Source organism: Paralichthys olivaceus, chromosome 1, assembly GCF_024713975.1.
Source record: "Paralichthys olivaceus isolate ysfri-2021 chromosome 1, ASM2471397v2, whole genome shotgun sequence".
Lineage (NCBI taxonomy): Eukaryota > Metazoa > Chordata > Actinopteri > Pleuronectiformes > Paralichthyidae > Paralichthys > Paralichthys olivaceus.
Genome location: NC_091093.1, coordinates 30,937,368 through 30,960,000, shown reverse-complemented (window position 1 = coordinate 30,960,000; position 22,633 = coordinate 30,937,368). Strand labels below are relative to the sequence as shown.

The following is a 22,633-nucleotide window of genomic DNA, read 5'->3' as shown; positions in this document are numbered from 1 at the left end:
CACACACACACACTCCCTCACTGCTGCTTCTCCGTCAGCTGAGCGGCACGAGAGGAAAGTGATGCAGCGTCATTGAAACGTGTGGTTGGAGACCTCACCTTCACCACGCCCACATCACATGACTCCCTGCTTCTTTCAAACACACACACACACACACACACACACACACACACACACACTGACTCGGCTCTGCTGGGTTACATAATGGTGGCCTACTAAAGCAGCGCGGCACGTGACCTGCGTGAGATGATGTTGAACTCTGCTGAGGGTGAGGCCATCCTCCTTCCATCTCTCTCTCTCTTTCTTCTCACACACACACACACACACACACACACACCCCTCCCCCGACTCAGGCTGACATCACTGCAGGCCTCGGGGCTGCTCTCATCAGCTGGTTGCTAGGCAACCCTTTTCGTCCACAGGCACAACCAACGCACATTTAATCTGGGCGGCTGAAACAGAAGGATGAAATATACGAAGACCGAACAAAAAAAATCAACCTCACAAAATCCAAAAGAAGAGAATCAGATGTTTCCACTGGTGAGGAGCATGATATCAGAGGTGTGTGTGTGTGTGTGTGTGTGTGTGTGTGTGAATCTAGGCCATCTTGTGTTTCCCTGCTTCCATCTGTCTGACGCACACACAGGCAGCGCCACCTTTCCCCTCCTCAGGCCTCATCGTATGACACGGCGCCCCCTATCTGCTCGTCTCTCGTTGAATTCAACATTTGAAAACCCTCAGGAGCAAAAACACAAAAACCTCCTGTGCGGGCGGATAATCTCCGACCCTGGCGGCACACGAGAGAAAGGGTTTAAACTCTGTCTGACACGAGAAACACACACAATGAAAAACCAGATTACAAGCGAGCGGGACGTTCAGCGTCGGATTAATTCAATTCTATTTTATTTGTATTTCACCGAATCACAACGTAAATAATCTGATGGAAGTTTACACGGTGAAGTGGAGACCTGAGACTCTGCAGGACTGATCACATCAGAGCATCTGAGACAACACTTTCTACAGATGTGTGTGTGATGAGTCTCAGCTGTTTGTGAGCAGATGTACAAGTTAATTCAAACCTAAATTCATTTTATTCTCTGTTTGGACTTTCTGTCGTCACTTCATTTGTCTCCAGCAAACCAGATGTTCACTCCAGAAGCCAGATGCTGAAAGAGAGTGAACGTCTCTGTCTGGCCCAGAGTCTTACCTGCAGTGATAATGGAGCTGGAATTAAATTCACAATTTAATTTAGCACAATGACGATAATGTTGACGGAATAATAAATAGATCTCAACAGTTTGGTTCCTGAAGTTAAAAATCCCATCATTCATTTTCTGAACAGACCATAAAATTTTAACCATCCGAGGTAGAGTCAGCACGAGACTGTGACCCGATGTTATGTTCTCCCGTAGAAGCCACAAGTCCGTATGACATCAGCTGTGTTTTCAGAAAAACATGTTTTATTCACGATGTCACGGAGAAGAACTACACTACCCAGAATCCTCATGTGTGGTAGGGACGTCTCTGTATTATACACGATATGAACACTACATCCAAACACACGAACTACGATATATCAACAAGGAGGTTCAATTCATGAAGCAGCTGGAGGTAGTTGGAAAGGATCATTCACAATGGATTATGGGATATGTAGTTCCTGCACTCTTTAAATAAGTCTACGTCCTGCTCAGAATCAAATGTTTTACGATCTCGATTCACTCTCGTCAGGATGAAAACGTTTTTATGAGGATTTTCTGAAACTTCAGTGGAGACATTTACTGAAAGTGGGAGCTCACTCTTTATTTGTCAAAGAAAAGTGTTTAGATTTCTTCACTTTCTTTCTAAAAAATCACTCCAGGCTCGAAGTTTCACCAAAAGATTAAGGCTCCATTCATGATAAAAATGAGTTGTGGCCGACGGTGGACCAACTGGACTGCTCTCTGGTTTGTAGCTTCAGTATTGAACGTACGTTATTAAATGTGTATCTGTGAATACGACCAGGTAGAGAATATATATTGTACATCCTTATTGCTTTGTTTCATTTGATTATTCAGGATTTGTACAGGCAGAGATCTGTTCAGTGTTTGAACACTGCAGGTCCTGAGAGACCTTGCACCTGAGGACACACCATGTTCCTGTTAATATGACTCACAGGTTCATGAGCTACAGGATGCTAAGACAAACGTACTTTATTCACCGTTCTTTTGTTAAAGATCTTCGTTCCTCTGAATCAGTAAAGATTTGAACACGTTGTTTCACAGCGAGTGCAGTTTTAATTCAGGGTAATATTCAGTATCATCTTGAAATCAGCTCCAATATTTACTAGTTCCTAACTTTATGCAACAAATGGCTCGAGAGTCATGTAGCATCTCAGCGCTACACGAAAAATAAAAACTGGGAACGTGTCCTTGGCATGACGGCAGCTGATGGAACCTACCTGTGAATACGGGAGACACAGAGGAGCATGAAGAAAGAAGAGGTGAAGGAACGACAGGAGACTGGAGAGAATGGAGATGAAGATGAAGAGGCGTGAGCTGAAAATGAGATGAGGTGTAAAAGGTCAACAGACATGACTTTGAACCGTAAAAGGATGAAGATTAGGATAATATGATCGTATGTGGCGTGAAGCGTGAAGGAGGGAACACGAGAGCGGACCTGAGCGGCTGGAATTACCAAAAATGGACGTCACTGTTTTGATCTAACGTTTCTTATTAGATCAGAAGCGTCCAGAGGAACCGACGCCATCCCTCGGCTCTCTCTGATGAGCGATGGGACCGTTCATATAAAATGCATGAGAGCCGTGAATTATTTATCGTGCTTTTTTTTCCCCGCTCATACATGAGCCGAGCTGGTTCAGGTGCGGAGTCCATCACCGTGTTGTCCCAGTTACTGCAGGTTTGATAGAAATCAATCTTTCTCTCCCATATGAAACCATTCCTTAAATCCTACCTACAAAATGTAAACAGCGCTCACTTTCTTATTTATTGCCTCAGTGACTTTTTTCATTCGGGATCGGTCCTTTGTGCTTCCAGCCAAGTAAACATTCAGTTCACTCCCTGACACACAGACCTCATAAACTGCTGCTACAACAAAGTCAAAGCTTGTCTCAAAATCCTCCTCTACTGCCGTTGCCAAACACTCATCAGCAGTGTTGAGTTAAATCCTGAGCAGCTAGCGGTTAGAACATAGAACCAATCTCAGAGTTCCACTGTCAATCAAAGACTGTGTCGCTGTCAGGGCAGTTCAAACCCAGCACGACATTTAAGCAGCCTCTCGCTAACAATTCAGACCAGAGCGATAACAAAATGAGTGTTAGAGCTCAGGCTGAAACTTGGGGAAATAAAAACCAAGCTACCCACAAGACTTGATACATCAAGGAGTGAACCCCAACCCCTGGTGCTTGTACCTGCCAATCAATAAGCAGTCAAGTGCTTGATACCACCGCTGTGCTAACTCTGAGGAAACACCAGACAAAAAGAAAATACTGCATCAGCATGAACTAGAAGAGTTGAGGTTTTCCTCTGCCTGTAAATTAAGTAATGTTCTTACTCATAGAAATGAACCATTAAAATAAATGAAAAGTAAAGAAGAGGGAAGTATTTGAAGGACAGTGTTGGTGCGGGTCAATGAAAACATTTCACTGGAAATACAGACGGACTTATCACGCACCTTGTTCCAAAGGCCCCCCTGGTCCCAGTGGGGGAGTCGAGGCTTTCTCCTGGCTTGGGCGGCCTGTCGCGATTCATTTGCTGCAGAATGGAGCTCAGCTCAGTGATGACGGTGTTCTTGGTGTCTGGTGTGGATGGGGGGCTGCACAGCTCTGGGGGCTGATCGCCCCACAGCTTGGATGTCCTTTGAGTGGGTGTCCTAGGAGGTTCAGAGGATGAAGGGGGAGGGGGAGGGGCCTGAGGCGGAGACCCATAGGACTCTGGGGGCTCTTCAATGAGAGCATCATGATAAAGTGATGTCCTGTTGATGACAGACTTGCCCTTGGGTTTGGGGGGCACAGGGGGCCGATCCACCAGGAAGGCATGTCCGTCTGCAGTGGCATAGAGGCTCTCCAGAGCGCTGTCGCAGAAGCCTCCCTCTGACGACAGGGTGGAGATGCTGGAAACGGTGCTGGTGGTCTCCATGTGCTGAGGATCCCCGCTACTGCGGCTGTCTACCTCTTCGATGCCCGAGTCACCCACCCCCGACTCTTGGTCCGGTGGAGGAGGAGGATATGAGGGGGGCATGCTGTTCGCCACCCGTTTGTGTTGATCAATGACAGGTGGAGGGGCGTGAGGATGATAGGGGGGTAATGGAGGTCCCCCATTCCGTCTCTGTTGCTGAAGCATCTCTGCGATGGCACTAGCCTGGTCATCAGGAATGTCAATACTGTTGGCAAACTCCAGTGGTGGGGGGAGGGGCTCTGTGAATTCAAAGTCTTCATCAATATCAACTGAGGCCAGGGGGGGAGGTGGGATTCGAAATGGCAGCTTTACTGGTTCATCCAAGGATTCACCCAATGGAACGCTCCTCCTCCGTGATGAGGGTGGCTGGGGATTGGAGAGTGTCGGAGGGTTGTGTGGATCTGGTTGGTTGGGGTCCTTCAGCTCAGATGGCCTGTTGCTGTCCTGCCCCTCCACATCTTGGTTGTTAACCTTGGAGCTTGCTTCTGTGCTGGTGTGGACCATCAAGAGCCCTGCTGACTTGGGCTGTGACGTGTCCGCCACATCGGCTGGTGCACTTTTCCTCTCCTCGGCGGCCTGATGCTGCCTCTCTTCCCGTGCCCCATCTGACTCATACTTTTGCTCTGTCATCTGTCTCCGCAGGCCACCTCGGCCAGGACGTCCCATGGTTGCCGTGGAGATTGCAGCAAAGCTTGTCTCTATGCCAGAGCGTAGTTTGGTGTCAATAAAGAGAGGTTGGTTGAGGTCTGGTTTGTGGCTTGGCTGGATTGGAAGGGACTGGGCTTCGTGCTTGGGGGTTTGAACCTGAGGAGGATTTGGAGGCTGACTCTGAGGATGGTTTTGTTGCTCCTTCATGGCCCGGTCACGAGCTGCCAGGGCCAGAGCGAGTGGAGAATTAGGGTCCAAGGGCTTGCCGGTGACAGGGTGGAGGTAGGTTCCATTGGCCCTGTAGTGGCTCTTAGGAGGAGTGGCTGGGAGACTAACAGGACTGTCCAAGTTGGGACACTGGCCAGTTCTGGTGTTCAGCGGCTCCCGCACAACTGTTGGCTCAGGAGTATTAAAATCTGTCATGTTGCCACTACCACCCCCTACAGGGGGCCCAAGCCGTGCTATCGGAGGGGCCAATATCCTTCTAAGCCGCTCGTCGCTACTAAACATGCCCTCATCGATGGACTTTGACTGGCGAAGGCGAGGGGTTGGTGTTGGACCACTCAAATCATCATCCCCAATGTCTATCGACTGGAAGGCAATTGAGTTCTTTCTTGCCTCAAGCCTCTTCTCTCGGTCACGTACTGCCCCAGCAATGGCTGCAGCAAAGGGGTTACTTAGAGACAGTGGGTCGTCAGGACGGAGACCTCCACTTCCACCAACAGTAGATGTGAGAGGCGGGTGTTCAGGGGTGGTGGGCTCAATCTCCATACTGCTACCCTGGCTGCTCTTGCCACTGCTGCTGGTGGAGGGCTCCTTGATAATGATTGTGGGGATGGGGATGGATGAGCATGTTCGTTCTACAGGTGTAGTAGGCATGGAGACCGGGCCTGAGGGGCTTGCTGACATGTGACACGTCTTCTCAGGACTGTCCTCAACATTGGACTGCTTTACGAGCATGCCCTTCCTTCGAGCTGGTTTTGCTGGCACATACAGTGTCTTATTGCCCACCTCGGAGTAAGGGTTCTCTGGCACTGGTGCGCGCCCTCGTAAACGTGTGCTCTCAAACTGCTCTGAGCTCTGGCGGTAATAGCCACGCCTCAACGTACCAACGCCGGCTCTGCTTATGGTCGTCACTGCATTGGGTGAGTTCTGGGTGAAGCTGGGCCGTGTCGTGCCATAGCCTTTGGATGTAGGCCCAGCAGCCGAGTTGTATCCAGGTGGAGAAGGGGGTGAAATGGCTGGAGGAGGAGGGATGTCCTCTGAGGTGTCAGGCATAGAGAGGCTGCGGGCGAACTTTAGTAGCGGAGGTGTGAGGAATCCTTGTTTGTCATCCTCCTCTGTACCTTGAAGAAACGAGGCAGAAAGAAAAATGATGTGAGGACCTGGGGGAGACGTCCCTATTTTTTATTTGCAGCATGGTCTGCTCATTCTACAGGAAACGACTCATTTATTGATGTGAGCTCTTCCTTAACCTTTATTTATCTCAACAGGGGGTTCCTGAAATTTGTCAGAGGCTTGGACGATGAGAAAAGTACTAAGATAAAAGATGTTTGCTGCAGCAAGTGGGAATTTCCTGGTGAGTTTATCTGAGCAGTTACTTCACCAACTGAACGGAAACAAGGACAAGAATAAACATTTATGTTGAAAGTGTCAGTTTGAACCAGAGTAGCCATGGAATGGTTCTAGACGCTGTGCACATTACACAGGACCATGCTTTCACAATTATCTTTATTTTAATTGAAAAAAACTAAATGGCTTGAATAGATTCAGTGAAATTATTTTTATTAAAGATGGCTGACAGCGTACAATCTCTGAGGGACAATATTTAATATGAAAGACACCAGTTCCCTCAGCTGCTCGTCAAACCAACACACGGCAAATGTGCTTTCAACACAATCATTGGGACGAAAAAAAAACGTTTTTGTTACAATAACGATGGTTTTGCAAATCGAAATGTCCGCGAGTAATATTATCCTGCATGACATCCCTCCAGTGCAGCACTGAGAATGAGGGTTCAGCATCTGCTTAATGACCTGAAATATAATCGCCTGAAAGCACTTTGCTGACTGGATCCTTCTAATTCATCTATAATTAGCTTCAATATTGCAAGAGAAAGTCCACAGAGCATTAATAGAATATTACAACAAGCCAAGAGCACAAGGTGCTGGACATGCAGTTGTGCACACACACACACACACACACACACACACACACACACACACACACACACACACACACACACACACACACACACACACACACACACTTAATGAATACACATCATACCTATTGACTTCTGCTTTTTGATGGTGCCCTTCTCCGGTAACCCCAGGAAGGCTCCAGGCACAGTGGGTGGCACCACTGCTACTCCCTGGCGGTCATGATACATGGACTGAAAACCAGAGCGTTGTTCATGAAGTATCCAGACATACACACTTTTCATTAGCTCTCTGCTGACACATACACAACATCCAAACAAGGACACAACCAGATCTGAAACAATCTGAACCTAAAAGTATAACGGTGAATCATCTGCATACAAAATAATCAGGTTCTTTTTTACGCTGGTTGTGTAAGTGTAACGTCCGTGCTTGTGTGTGTTTCTCAACGTTAAGTGAGCTTAGCTCCGTTCACTTACATTCATATCAGTGGGCGTAACCAGGCAGCGACTGGAGGGGCGTGGTTTGATCGTGGCGATCTTCATATCAACAGGTGACGTCTTCTGGGCGTGAGTCATCTCTTCAACTTTGTCTGCAAGACAAATTGACCCGAAATCCGTGAGCAACACAAACTAAGGTGTGCATGTGTATGTGAAGGTGGTGGGGAGGGGGGGGGTGAACTTGCAAAAAGCCTTAGTAAAAGTTCTCATGGGCCAAACGCAAGCTAATCATTCACTGTGACGCCTCCTTGTGTTTCCACACTGAATTGCAATGAAACTGAAACTGAAAAACATTGAAAGACATTTTGAAGGGGGGGGGGGGTGCAGACGGAGGGTGAAATGCGTCGGGTGTGCGTTCAGCCTCGGAAGCCGTGCAAGCTCTTTCCAAACAGCCGACTCAGCAGCATCATCCGACTCTCAGGGTCGGTCCCTCGTCAAATGTAAAAATGAGACATGAAGGTGGAGTCCGTCAAGTTTGCCGTTTTCTGTCCCACGTCTTTTTTATTTTTTATTTTACCTGCGATGTGGGGGAAGGCGCCAACGGCAAACTTGGCAGAACTGAACTTGCCTCTGGTGTGAGATGATGCCGTCAGACAGAGTCCCCCTCAGAGGAGCTACATGCTGGCCCTGATCTAACCCCTCACTGTCATCACCTCCCTGGCTACCAGCTCTGTCTGCGCCGCACAAAGCTCCATGCATTAAGGCAGTGATTACTTAGAGTGACTTGGAAAACAATCCTCTTCTTCTGCGCATCTACACACAGAGGAGAGGAGTGGGGAGGAGGGGAGGAGAGGGGAGGAGAGGAGCATCAATGACCTTCACTATGTTTAGAGCTGAAACACACACACACACACACACACACACACACACACACACACACACAATACAGAACTTAGTTTCCTCTGTCTGCGACCTGTGCAACTGCAGCATATCGGACAACATGCAACACAGTTGCCCTGGAAACCTGTCTGTGAGTGAAAGATTTCCTGGAATAAACCTCCTCCTTCTCGTGCGCACACATACATATACACACACACAAACACACACACACACACACACACACACACACACACACAAAAGCCTGCAGTGAAACAAGAGGAGAAAAAACAGAAGCACACACAAAGAAAAGAAACATGACAGCAAATCTTTGTACGTCCGGTAAAATGAACAAACATTAGCTCAGAGCTTTTAATGCTTGTTATGCATAAACACACACACATTTCCTTTTAATGTTGAAATTCTCCTCAGAGTAAATAATGTGTGCTTCCTGCTGTTAGTGCTGCAAACCAAGGTTGTGTGTCTGCCTGCACGAGAGGCGCTCTGACGTGAACTGCTCCTTTATTTAATGAAGGTGAATCATGAGACGACTCATCAACCGAGCAGAAAATGTCTCATCCAACACGTTAAGAAGAGGAGGAAAGAACCTGCGATGCTGAACGAGGGACGGAGGAGCTGAAAACAGCTTTGTGTGCGACACCACAACATTAAACCATGCGACGACGACAACAACACTCAGAACACAACGATGTTCGATCCAAAACACTGTAAATCATGCAGATACGCTGCAAACACCACATGGTCTGACTGAGAGGAAAATTAAATCAACAGAGTACAACAGTGTCAGTTAGTCACAGTAACGGAGGTGGTGGGGAAGATAAAACAAATCAATCATCGGAAACTCCGGATCAGACGTAAACATGCCCACAGACACTTACCACCTTTCTTTTTCCTTAGAGTGGCTTAGAGGGGTGACACAAACAGATTTCTGATTCTTCAGAGCATCAAAACAGACTCAATCCTTTTCTCAAGATGAATAAAAATAGTTTTGTGTGTTTGCTTCAGTATTCAGTCCGTGTGTTTCATTGAAATGTGTCGTCCTGCAGCAGCTGTATATTCACGTTCAGCTCAGTTAGGAACAGAAACGTATCGAGGAAACAATGAAATGCAAATATGTGGAATTCTCTTGGGAAAAGAAAAAAACCTGCTGACTAGTTAATTTTTCACTCATTCATTTATTCACCTTCTTAACCTCCACACCTCTGGCTGACACACACACACACACACACACACACACACACACACACACACACACCTGAATGGTCACATGTTTTCAGTGGCTCATTCAAACAGTTTCCGTGTGAAACGACGTTTCCTCTAAAGAGTGTCAACGAACTGCGTTTTCTCTCGTTTGGTGGGTGTGTCAGAGGTGTCGTCCAATCAGCAGCAACGTGTATTATAAACCCCGCCTTATTAAAAAGCCTTGATATCCCAGATGACAGCTGACAGAGATCTGCAGCCTACGGTCTGGACAGAGGTCTTTTCAGATTCAAACACTTCTCTAAAATGAGCCTCAGGCCTGTTCCCCGCCTCCCGAGTCTCAGAGACGCTGAACGTCCCGTCGGTCTGAAAAGTTTGAACGCTGCACTTTTAAAGCAACACACAGATAAAAACACAGATAAACTGAATTCACACTTGTCACTTGGTGCAGTCACAGCAGCAGCTCACGGGTGCAGGGATCTTTAAAAGCACGTGTCCGTCATGCATCATGAAAGAGGAGAAGCCACGCCCCTCTTTTCTTTAAAAGCAACACATGACGGGAACAGAGACGTTCAGCCATTGCGAGCCGATGGATGTGATTGGACGAGAGCGGACGGCAGAAGGTTGCGCAGCATGGACTGCTTACCTTTATCCACTACAGATGGACCAATGAGAACGAGAGACAGGAACACAGAGAGGAGCTGTTAGACACCGAGCTCCTGACCAAGTCAAAACACAAAGCAGACTCTTACCGAGCTCCTCCAGCTCCGACGTCATCGACTTGGAGCGCATCGACAGGGCTGTGGTGGGGGCTCTCTTTGGTGGGGGAGGAGCTGAGGGACACAGAGTCACATGAGACGACATCACATTTTATTTAATTCATTTTATATAAAATTATATTTCACATTCTCCGAATGAGCCAATGTGAGGACAGAGCAGGAGATTTACCACGAGCGAGTGGGCGTGTTGATGATGATTCAGTATAGATATAGAATAGAAATAAAACAAAACAAAGAGTTTGTGGTGACAAGAGCCGACGCCGGTGCTGATGCTGTAAATAAAAACAAGTGACCACCGCAGAGGAATCCTACATTCTGTCCTTCACCTGAACGCTGCACAGATTTCTGAATCTCCAGCTGCTTCGTTCACGTGTGAAAGACAAACTCCAGAGAGACTCCGGAACCAATAGTGCGGACGTCCTCTGGAGTTCATGTCTGGACCTTTAGTCAAAACTGTTCAGAGCTTAATTCACTTCCAACCGTTTTCTGTTGGTCGTTCAAATTAAAATGTCCGAGCTGCTTTAAATGTCTGAACTTATCTCTTATGTCTTCAGCGGCGAACACGGAACCTCAGTCAGAGAGTCGATTGATTTCTGTGGGGGGGGGGGGGGTTTGTACCTTTTTTGCGTGCCGTGTCCTCAGGGTCCAGATTCCGGCTCACCGTCACGACCTTGATCAGGAGCCGGTTTCCTCCCTGACGGATCATGTTGACCACCTGCCTGTGGCCGACCTTCACCACGTTCTCCTGGTTCACCTGCGTCAAGAACAACGGAGCGGTGAGCGTCACATATTCTACAAACTTCCAGTAGACGTCATATTTTCTGACACTAAACATCATGTGGGTGACGAGACAGAGAACTTAACTGAGTGAAATCTTTTACAGCGTTAGAAACACAACAATATAAATCAGCCGCTCGTCCACGGCAGTGATTCTCCGACACGTTCAGCCTGAGGCCGCTTCACGACGGATCACAGCCGCTCACAGTGATTGACAGGTGCAGTGGCAGGGATCTGACCAACCGAAGGGAAGAGGGAGGGGCTGACATGGCGCCTCGGGGCACGGTCACACATACACACGCCTCCCGTTCACTTCCAACGTGTGTGAAACATTCTCCTCCTGTGACGTCAAGAGTTCAACTTGACCGTGACGTCACAGCCTGAACCGACAGTGAGACAAGATGGAGGACAGTCGGACATCATGGTCCAACCACCGTCTTTATCTGACGCTGTTGACGTGAAGACATGAGAATCTCCTGATATTCTCTGGAAGAGATCTGAGAAGAGTCAGAGTAACGTTCTCTGGAGTTCCTCCGACTAGAACTGGTTGATAAGAATATAAATATAATCAGATGAATAAATATTCCTGTTTGTTACTCTATAATATCTGTGTCAGCATCGGCCGCTCTGACTCTATAGTTTTTATAACTCAGTGTGTCTCAAACTTATTTATCTGCTCTCGTATGAACGTCACAATATTACAGAACAAAAACACCACACACACACACACACACACACACACACAGGCCTCATCTAATCTAATTATTGCTGCATGGTCTAATTTCACAAGGGCACTGGTCCTCTCCTCACTATCTCTTGCTCCTCTCTCTCTCTTTGTGTATCCCTCTGCTCTCTCTCTCTCTATATATATATCTCTCTCTTCTCCTCACTGTCTCTCTCTCTCTCCTCTCCTCACTATCTCTCTCTCTCTCTCCTCTCCTTTGCCTCCTCTCTTCTTTTCCTCCAGACAAACAGAGGAGGAGGGGTCAGATGAGGGGATGAAGAGAGAGAATGGCCTGGAGCAACAGAGAGCGCTGATGGACGGGGAGAGGGAGAGAAAAATACAGGGTGACAAAGGAGAGAGGAAGTGATGGGAGAGAGAGGTAGTGAGGGGGGAGAGGTGGACGCAGAGTCAGAGTTTATTCTCTCTCTCTCTCTCTCTCTCTCTCTCTGTCTCTCTGGACTTTCATCCAAGATGCTGCTCCTGCATCACGAGGGCGGATGTTTTGGTGATTAGAGAGAAACCCTCCTATTACTGACACACACACACACTCACACACACACACACACACACACACACACACACACACGTTTGCATATAGGGGAAGCCTTATGTAATGTGCTCTATCTTGCAACTGTCTTATGTAACTACACTAGAAGGATGGACACACACACAAGCACACACATGCACACAAGCACACATATGCACACACACACACACACACACAAGCACACATATGCACACACACACACACACACACACACACACACACACACACACACACACACACACACACTCTGGAGAGCGGCTTCTTCACAGTAAAGAGGATTTGTCGGCCTGATGTCTGAGGGGATGAGCGACGTGTTCCACATGGATCAGGATGTGATGAGTAACTTTGTGATGAGTTCAGCTCATCTGGATTTTTATTTTTGCTCAGTGAACATCTCTCACGATGTGGAACAAAATTTAAAAGTTACATTTCCGAATGAATTTAAAAACACACCCATGTATCTACACTCATAGTTGCAGGAAAGCTGCAAACCTCTGATGTAAGAAAGTTGAGTTGAGTCCTGTGATTTTCCACAGGAAGTTTAAAAACAAGCAGCTTGAGGTTAATGTGACAGTTTCCTCTTCATCAGTTAATAACATTTAAATAACTAACGTCTCACTTTCAGAGCGGCTCTAGTAAATTTCTCCTCCACTGACGTTTAAAAAAAATCTTCACAAAAAGAGTTTTCATCCTGGAACCAGGTCGAGCAGATGAATCCAGAAAACATTTGATTGAGAGCAAAGAAAATATTGGAAAATGGACAAAATAAAAGGTACAAGACTGTTTACATAATTATTCTAAGAGAGAAGGAACTACACTTCCCATAAACCATTGCGACCTTTTCTACGACTTCATGAATTGAACCTGTGATTTTCACCATGTGTCTCTTTTCTTTGACTCTAAAGCAGCATGTTTGAACGAGTCTACCACAGATAGTTAAAATCATAGCTAGATGTAAATCCACCTCGGATGGTTAAAATATTGCGGCTGATAATAAAAACGTCTACTCAGAAAATTAAAGGATTTTTACTTCAGGAACCAAACTGTTGAGATCCGTAGAAGACTTTAAAAGATAAAACTACATTTACTGTCCTCAGCCTTCTAACAGTTCTTATTACTTATTGTTTAGTTTTTATGCTTTATTTTCCTTTTCTTTTAAATCCCACCTCCTCATTTCTTCTCTTTCACAAAGTATAACTTCATTCTCGACCTCTGGATTTCATATTTTCAGTCACATGACTTCCATCAGCTGCTGTTTCTCAGCTCAAGAATGAATTTAGAGTCTTTAACCAACATGAGGAGTCATTAAATATAATATTCTACAACTCAATCACTCCACAGAAAACTTGTGAATGTGAGAGTGAGAGGTTGTTGGTCTGTGAAACTCTCCTGCTGTCCGCTGGGAGTGGCTCCAGCTGACGTGGGATCAGACCATGATGGATGACTGAGCAGCTGTTTTAATGTTTCCTGGTCAAGTCTGTTTCTTGGTCTTTTTGACTCGTGATCAATAAAGTTGTTTTGTATTATATTGTAAACAACAGTTTTCCAAAATGCTCCAACAGAGAAAAGGTAGAATAAAGTGTTTTTCATTTTTTACACAACCTGATCAACTGAAACATCAACTTTACATTTTATCTTTGTTCATCCATTTAAGTTTTTATAATTTAGGGTGAAGTGAAAAATGAAGAATGAAATCCTCCTGATCGAGCTCGTGTCAGTTACTCACTGATCAGACGACGGCGTCGAGGGGAAAATCAATTTGTCGTCTAACGGTTACATGCAGACGATTAGTGCTATTGATTCTTTAACACAGTCAAAGACTCTGGGGTGGACACACACACACACACACACACACACACACACACACACACACACACACAGTACAGTAGACCAGGGCTTTAATGCCGGCCCATGTATCTGTCAGATCAAGCAGAAGAGCCCATTCAAAAGCCATTATCATTATCACAACCATTACAATAGTTCCACAACATTAAGCATCATCCGACCCATTTAACAGAACACGAGTCTGATCCCTCAATCCAATCTGCTCCGATAAAAGTCCCCCCCGCTCTCTGACAGCCACTTATCTCATTAATCGATTATAATCTGACGCTTCCAATAATCACTCCGTGATAATCCGGTCAGAGCCGGAGAGGACGAACAGCTCCACCTGGAGGTCAGTGGATCTGACGTCAACAACGTAAACACAGACACGAGTCTGTGTAATGAGCAGCGGGGGGCGACTCCACTGGTGGTTTCTACAGAAGTGGACTGTGGAAAGAAGCCGGAGAGAAACGAGTCTACTTTGATTTTTTAAAGTTTGGTCCATGTCCCATCTGCTAACATGGAGGAGGTTTATCCTGCAGCCTCACACCAGGGGGCGATCAGTGTGTTCTGCATCACTTTCGTCATGTCGTCCATCTTTATTTACAGACTATTCTTCTGACATGATATATAAATAAATATATGTAAATATAAAAATTACGGAAAAACTCATAATTTGTCCTTTTGTGCAGAAAACAAGGATGTGATGAAACATGCATGCACACACACACACACACACGTGCACCTGTGTGTGTGTGTGTGCATTCCTTCACCCTCACATAAAAGCTGCAGCGTTTGAAACGTGGAGCTGATCTACATCTGAGACGAGAGGCTCTGAAATCTGTGTGTGTGTTTGTCTTCGTAGGAAACTGGAGCAGATCAAAGCCGGCTCATTAAATACAGAAATATACAGAGTCAGTGTGTGTGTGTGTGTGTGTGTGTATGAGCATGTGTATGAGTGTGAGTGTGTGTGTGAGTGTGTGTGTGTGTGTGTGTGTGTGTGTGTGTGTGTGTGTGTGTGTGTGTGTGTATGAGCATGTGTATGAGTGTGAGTGTGTGTGTGTGTGTGTGTGTGTATGAGCATGTGTATGAGTGTGAGTGTGTGTGTGAGTGTGTGTGTGTGTGTGAGAGAAAAAGACAGGAAAATATAAAGAAGAATAAAGTGAAGGATTGAAATGTGATTGAGAGACAGTGAAGTTGAGTTTTATTGTGGTGAGTATCAAACACACACACACACACACACACACACACACACACACACACAGACACACACTCCACATCACGTGACCGAGCTGTAAGCCAATGGAACCACAGAAACAGATCTGACGCTCGTTCATTGACGAAGCAGCGACAGTGATCGTCGCCGTCGCTCGATCTGACACGCCCACCCTCAGGCTGCTGTACACACCTGCACAGGTTTGATTTGTGCAGCTGAGAGGAAACGAATCAGTTCGAACCACGAAGACAGTTTTTCTCAATCAGCACAGAGGGTTTTACATTTACTGAGTTTCCAGCTGCTGCAGGTCGACCGATGTTCCAGATGTTCCAGAGGTTCCAGAGGTTCCAGAGGTTCCAGCTACCATCACTTCTGTGACGACTGGACATGATCAGAGAGACGTCATCACTCGTCCAACAAAATTTGGAAACAGGAAATTCAAACTGAACTAATGAGGAACGGCTCCAACTAAAAACAACTTCACAAGTCTTTACCCCCGCCCCCCCCCCCCCCCCCCCCCCCCCAGTGTCCTGACCACACTCAGACATCGACGGTCCTCGCTCCCTGACCTCGCGTCCTCCCCCTGACCTCGCGTCCTCCCCTCTACCACACTTCAGTGTCTCCTTGGTCCGAGTCCTCGCTCAGCTCTACTCTTAAAAGCTGCATTATCACTGTGTACACAGCGAGGCACAACTTGTTCCCGGTTGCTAGGCGACAGTTGCCGTGTGATACCGCTGGAGGTGGCAGCGATGCTGAGAATGTTATCAGTGTTTGAGGGTGGTGGTGGTGGTGGGGGAGGGGGGGGGGGGGAGAGGTGTGGTACCATTCATCATCAAACAGCGTCGTTACTGAGCGGTTTTTTGTCAATGGACAGCTTTGCCAAATTCCCCGCTGGTCCCCCTCCCCCTCCGCAGCCATCTTAAAGGTTCCGGTCTCGAGCCATATTCCGACAGCGCTGGTTCCTCGCTCCCCCGTGGGCTCGGGCACGCTGCTCTTTGTGCGCTGCACCTAGAAATAAATTATTTATAGGAAACAACGCTTCCACTCGGTTATTTTAAGACGGAGTATCATGTCAGTGCGTTGACTTGTGTGGGGGGGGGGGGGGGGGGTCTGTGAGAGCTTCCTGGTTTCACCGAGGGCCGTTGATTAGAGCTGAAGTGCTAAACACTGATAATGACGGAGGGACTTCTTGACTCTGTCCACACCAGGAGCTCAGAGACAGTTTAACAGGACGTGTGTGTGTGTGGTCGTCTCAGGCAGAGACAGGAAACACACACACGTGCACCGCGAGACAAATTCAACCTGTCCTCTTATGAAGCCACATTTAAATCTGATTTAGATCTGGTTCCATTTATGTTTCGATCTGCACCAAACCACTCACAGAAATCAGTCCACCACACACGTCTGTCTTATCAAGGTCCATGAATTATTCTCAGGACAATCAGTGAGATGTAATAAAAACGTCCCGCAAAAATAAACTCCTGGATTCGTCCCTTTTGTTATCAGCCCGAAAACTAAATGAGTTTTCTCTTGTTGGTCGTTCTGCTGTTGTTTGGATCCTGCTGACAAACAGCAGTAGTGTTTAATAACCACGGCAACGTAAAGGACACATGGACGTACTGTGGCGGTCACACTATGTCCAAATGTCTCAGACAGTGGACAGGCCACGTTCAGCAGCTCTTAACGTGACCTGGCATCTGCACTGTGATCAACCTTTCTGAAAAATGACAACATTCACAGAGGTGACTTTGTTTTCAGCTAACGGTCCACATGAGAGATTCCAAAGGATGAAGCCATCGCAGACCTTAACAACCCGTCCTCCGCTGATCAAAGGAAGACGCTTCCTCGTTCCCAGAATCCTCCTCGTCAAAATCACGAGGCACGGATGCTCTCAAAATGAGTCATGTGACCGCTTCAGCCCCAAATATCAAACCAACACGAATATTTAAATATTCATCAGCTTCTTCTTCTCAACAAGGGTCTGAAATCTTCCACAAACAATTTTCAAACCTCATTACAACCCTGTGTGTGTGTGTGTGTGTGTGTGTGTGTGTGTGTGTGTGTGTGTGTGTCTGCTGCACATCGGTTCCTGAGGCTGAATAGTGTGCGTCCTCTGTTTCTGCCAAATGAGTAAATGTAAATGAATAATTTCCTAAACAGCAGGACACTGTAATTCAGCAAACATTGGGGACTATTTTCAGCAGCGGATTAATACATATTTGATGCTCCAGTGAGTGTTTGCAGCAGCATGATGGTGTGTGTGTGTGTGTGTGTGTGTGTGTGTGTTGTTGGCTCAATATAAACTTCCATTGTTGGTTTTTGTATTTGTGTGAGATATTGTGAAATCTAAAATACAGTGACGTCCTTTAAAGGTTATCACCTCTGAGGCAGCTTCACTCACAGAAACACCGACGCTCCTCAAACCTGTGACACGTTAGCGTAATGTTCACCGAGCAGAAATTTAAACGTTCAGAAGATAAATATGATCAAAATCTAAGTTTATGTTTCAGGTAATTTATGATACATCCAGATGATTAAGTGACTGTAACATGCAAATCATCCTGAAATCTCACCAGTTGACCTAAGACCTTAATAATAGGTTTTAGGGGATTTAATTTTTTCCTTTATTCATAATAATATATAATATAATATAATATAATATATAATAAAATGTATAATATAATATGATGCAACATGTCCAGTTGTTTGTGACATTTAAATAAAAGAGGTGCAGCAGCCATGATCGTATTTAAAATGATAAATCTACTGTTTGCTGGCAGCAGTAAAATGTCAGTTTGGATGAAAACAGAAAGCAGCTCAGACAAACTCAGTGTTTCTGTGATGAGCCAACAACCTGCCGCATTCGGCCGTCGAGCCCTCTGGTCGTCCACGCTGCCTGCTGCCAAACTGGCAACCCAGTGGAGCTCGACCGGGTCAAGGGCGTTGAGGCCTGAAACGCCGTCGGAAGCACAGAGACGTGAACAGAACAGCACGTGTTCACAGACGTGCTTCATTCGTAAACGATCGTGAATTCTAAGATTCAACCTGGAAACCAAATCTGAAAATCAGCAACAAACCCAACGTGTGAAACCAGATGTTTGACAGCGTCTCATCGCCTCTGGTCTGAAAACCAGCAGCTGAACTGCAGCTCGAGTCTTCAGGACGACACTCGGAGGAAATGAGGAAATGACGGAACTGGGATTCTGACAAACGGATCCCGTCAGGCCTGAGTTAAAGGTGCAGACGACATCATTTACCTTTCAAAACATAGACGTTATTTCTGACACAACTTCAGGGAGAAAATTTCACGTGATGAAGTTTAATTAAAATCTAAACGTGATGAAAACATTGTGAAAGAGTCCGCTGCTGTGAACCCCCCCCCCCCCCAACCCACTCTCTCTTTAAGAGCTGTTGGAGAAAGAACTGGTGACGACTGACTGTGTGTGTGTGTGTGTGTGTGTGTCCTCAGAGAGAGAGGCACACACACACACACACACACACACACACACACACACCTGGGGGCAGGCAGATGCATTTGCATGTTACACTGGTCACACATTCTTCTCTTGGCCAAAGTTGTGCATTATATAAGATAGTAAGTGCTTTGCTCCATCTACCTCCACTGCACACACACACACACACACGTGCACACACACACACACACACACACACACACAGGATATTAACTTTTCATATCCTATAAGCGACTCTAAAACACTGTGACTCAGAAATAAGAAGCAACTAATTTTCCACGACCACTTTCTTCTTGAAACATGAATTTAAATTTATTTCAACAGACACTGAAGATTTCTGTTTCATTGACGACGTCAGATCTCGAGACATTCAGATAAAATCTAAACAGCAATGAGGAAAAAAAACCACAACAATACTATAAAAGTAATCCTCAGCTAATAAAACTCTCATGAACCTTCCTCCGTGTGTTTAATGTCCCACTCCTCCACACATCAGAACTGAACCTGCTCCAGTCGTCTTTGCGTCATCTTGCAGACAAACAGAAATAAAAACATAATCTGCTTCGGCGCTTTAAAGAAACGAGAGCTCGGTCTGTGCTGCGAGACGAAAGCAGAAATGAGGAATAACGTCCTGAAACATGGAAGACACATGACGGAACTTGTCCTTTGGCTTAATGAGACGATCCCAGAGGACGCCACTCGGTAATGATGATCGACCACCGACAGCGGCCACAGGTCAGAGCTCAGTGTGTGTGCGACGCTGCGAAACACACACACCTCACCGGCTGAGAGGAGAGGGAGGAGCCTGCATCACAGGCGTCCCCTCAGATCTCACGGCTCCCCGACCTTTGGCCTTTCAAGTGTAGCGCACTTGCGATTGCGACCTCGACAAGAAACTCATCTGTCACACGCCGCTGCAGGAGGCTCGCCTCATTCACTCACACGCTCGGAATCAACGAGCCGCATTGATATGAGGCGCGGAGAGGTGACTGACGGGGCCTACGACAAGCACCCACTTCACAAACACATTTAGGCAAATGATGCGAGTGCTTGTGTACGAGTGTGTAAAATGCATGCGTGCGTCCTCGTGCCTCCTCATGCCAAGCTGCAAGAGGCAATGAAAGATTGATGCTCAGCCAAGCCCTAAATCATGCATGCAAATGGATATGTTCAGCTAATGTACATTAGAGGGGAAACAGGGAGTGTGTTCACTCTTGCAGACATAAAAACAGATGTTTAAACACACACAAGCACGCAGACACACAAACACACTTTAAACTAGCGCCTGCAATTTTAGCCTTGTACAAAATAAATAGACAAATGCTACGATGGCTTCTTTCCGTTTCTGAAAGAGTCCCGAGTCTTTGCTCTCGTCCTTCAACCAGCGACCAGATGATCAATCAACCGTGTTACACTTAAGAAGATGGGATTTGAAGGACACATGAGAGAAGACGTCAGGACGGTGGACGGTCACGCATGTTTGGAAATCTATCATCCGCTCGCAGGACGTCCACGTGGAGCGTTCACCCGTCAGGGAAGCGTGACATCGCTAAACGCAGCACGTTCACCTGGTGGCTGGAGCTGACCGGCTGCCATGGTAACCGCCTCACCGCTGTAATACGACTACCACGGGACAAACCACGTCTTCACCAGTTTATCACCTCGACCACCTGGTTTTCACCGCTGTTCTTTTAACAGATTTCCAGGACGTTGGTGTGAGGACGAGACACAAAGTTAAAAAAAGAGTTCATTAAGCGTTAGCGTGGATCAGGACCAAGGGGCGGGGTCTCTGCTGGGTTCTGTTCTTGTTGGAATCAAATCTTGACCTCAGTCAGACTTTATTTTTCCTTCATCCACAAATAACGAACAGATCCTAACCGTCCTTCTTTTGTGATTTCCTGTCCGTCCCTGTCTCGTCCATCTGGAGCCTGTTTGCAGCCAGTTTACAACCCGAGATAATTTCCTTTTGTTCATTTCGACTTGATTTTCTGATCCTAACAAATGTCTGCGTGAGGAGGCCAGAACCCTCCAGGACACTGATTCATCTGCAGTGTTTTAAACCACACATGACGCCTCCTCCATTTGTGATCTGCCTACAAACAATCACTCTGGTCCCAGACTCCGCTCAGCTCCACTGTGCTCCTCAAGCCCCTCCCGTGTTATTTGGGTTAGACTGGTTCGGTTCAGGTATAAAAACAGAGATGGACAAAACAACTTCACACGCGTTCACTCTGAAACGATCTCTCTGTCCACGCTCCAGTTCTTAATCTTCGTCCATGCTAACATGCCTGAAAACTCATATCAATATGAATTTATAAAACCAATCCCAGCACCTGCAGCGTTGTTGTTTAAGCAGCTTTAAAACACAGAGGTGTGGATGTGGACGACAGGTGTGAAGTCGTGATATTTACTTGCAGATGGAAGAGAATGAGCTCGATGACGGAAGCATGATTGATAAATAAGGAGAGTTTCAAATATTCATGAAAGTGCTCTGATGTATTTCCGGAGTAAGGACAGCGACTGCAGCCATTTTAGCTGGAGTTGCACTTCTACGATAAACACAGTGAAACTCGGCGATGATCATCCGAGGTCACGGTCCTTCTGTCGAGAGACGTTTTCACGAGACGCTGCGGAATAAGGTCAGAGTAAAAAGCAGTGACTGGAATCGGTCGGAGCAGAGACACTCACGCTCATTAGAGGACACGAGCTCTGGGCGGATAACTAGCTGGAGGCTGTGCAGCTGTGAAAGTGTCAAACAGTCTCCAGCCCTTGGTTCTGTAAACACGTTGTTAGACTGAAGCTCCTTCACGCAGCCTGTTCAGGGCGGCCATTTATTCTGCCTCAACGTTCTGCAGAAGGAGAACAGGGGGAGGTAGTTAAGAAGCGGAGGTCGTCAGGTCGACGTGGCGTCTGACTCTGTGACGCCACGCGACCACACGCCAGCTTTGATTTGGACCTTTTGACGCGGAGGAACGTCTGTCGGAGCGCGGAACGGAGAAAACAAATGAGTGATGAGGAGCGAGTGAGAAGAGGAAGAGCTGCAGACACAGATACAGTCTGCTCTCCTCATGTGATGCTCCATTTAGCAGAAACACAAAATAAACCAATCCCCAGTGCAGCGCTGCTTACACACACACACACACACACACACACACACACACACACACACACACACACACACACACACACACACACAGTCGTTGTGGAGTCACATTAGACCAGGAAAAAACAGTCCAAGCTCAAAATAGACAATGTGCTTTTTCCTCCAACTCAGTTTTTGCTCCCAGCAGCTGTGCTATGATTTATAATATGTGAGTGTTCATCAGTGACAACACGTCTCCTCCACATGATTTCAGGACAAATCCTCAGCAGAGATCAGAGAGCGAACAACGCCGCGTCACACAGAGAAGACAAAGTTAATCCGTCTTCAAGGGTTTATGGGATTAGATTTGTTTGAGCAGAATCTCTCACGTGTCAAACGAGAAAATATAAATCATTGGAATTCAACAACTTCATAAACTATAAAATTAAAACTGTACAATATTTGTTGTTGAGTTTCTCTGTCGCTGCCACGTTTGAAGTTCCACTGACTCTGAACTGTGAATTCTAAGAAGCTCTGGTGTTGCAGAGGTGATTCTGTGGCCACGGTTCACAACCAGGAGGTTTTACTCTGTCCATTCTACCGGCTCCTCTCAACGTTCACTTCACAACCACTACACAATATGTAAACACAAGCTGACGTCCATGTTATCGAACCCTCGTGGCAAAGAAAGG

At 46.5% G+C, this 22,633-nt stretch overlaps 1 protein-coding gene across 6 annotated transcripts in view; it reads right to left on the bottom strand.

Moving 5' to 3' along the window:
* Window positions 1-22,633, bottom strand: part of LOC109641673 (SH3 and multiple ankyrin repeat domains protein 2-like) — a 118,863-nt gene that overhangs the window by 10,027 nt on the left and 86,203 nt on the right. For 3 of the 6 annotated variants that reach the window (XM_069527651.1, XM_069527656.1, XM_069527654.1), the window contains 7 exons: window positions 10,917-11,052; window positions 10,272-10,352; window positions 9,198-9,221; window positions 8,197-8,235; window positions 7,462-7,574; window positions 7,110-7,215; window positions 3,670-6,166 (listed from right to left, as the gene is read on the bottom strand). In XM_069527651.1, coding sequence (XP_069383752.1) covers window positions 3,670-6,166; window positions 7,110-7,215; window positions 7,462-7,574; window positions 8,197-8,235; window positions 9,198-9,221; window positions 10,272-10,352; window positions 10,917-11,052 — 2,996 coding nt within the window. Of the gene's footprint in view, window positions 1-2,437; window positions 2,535-3,669; window positions 6,167-7,109; window positions 7,216-7,461; window positions 7,575-8,196; window positions 8,236-9,197; window positions 9,222-10,271; window positions 10,353-10,916; window positions 11,053-22,633 lie in introns of all 6 variants that reach the window. The other 3 variants (XM_069527664.1, XM_069527660.1, XM_069527662.1) reach the window with 3 other exon arrangements.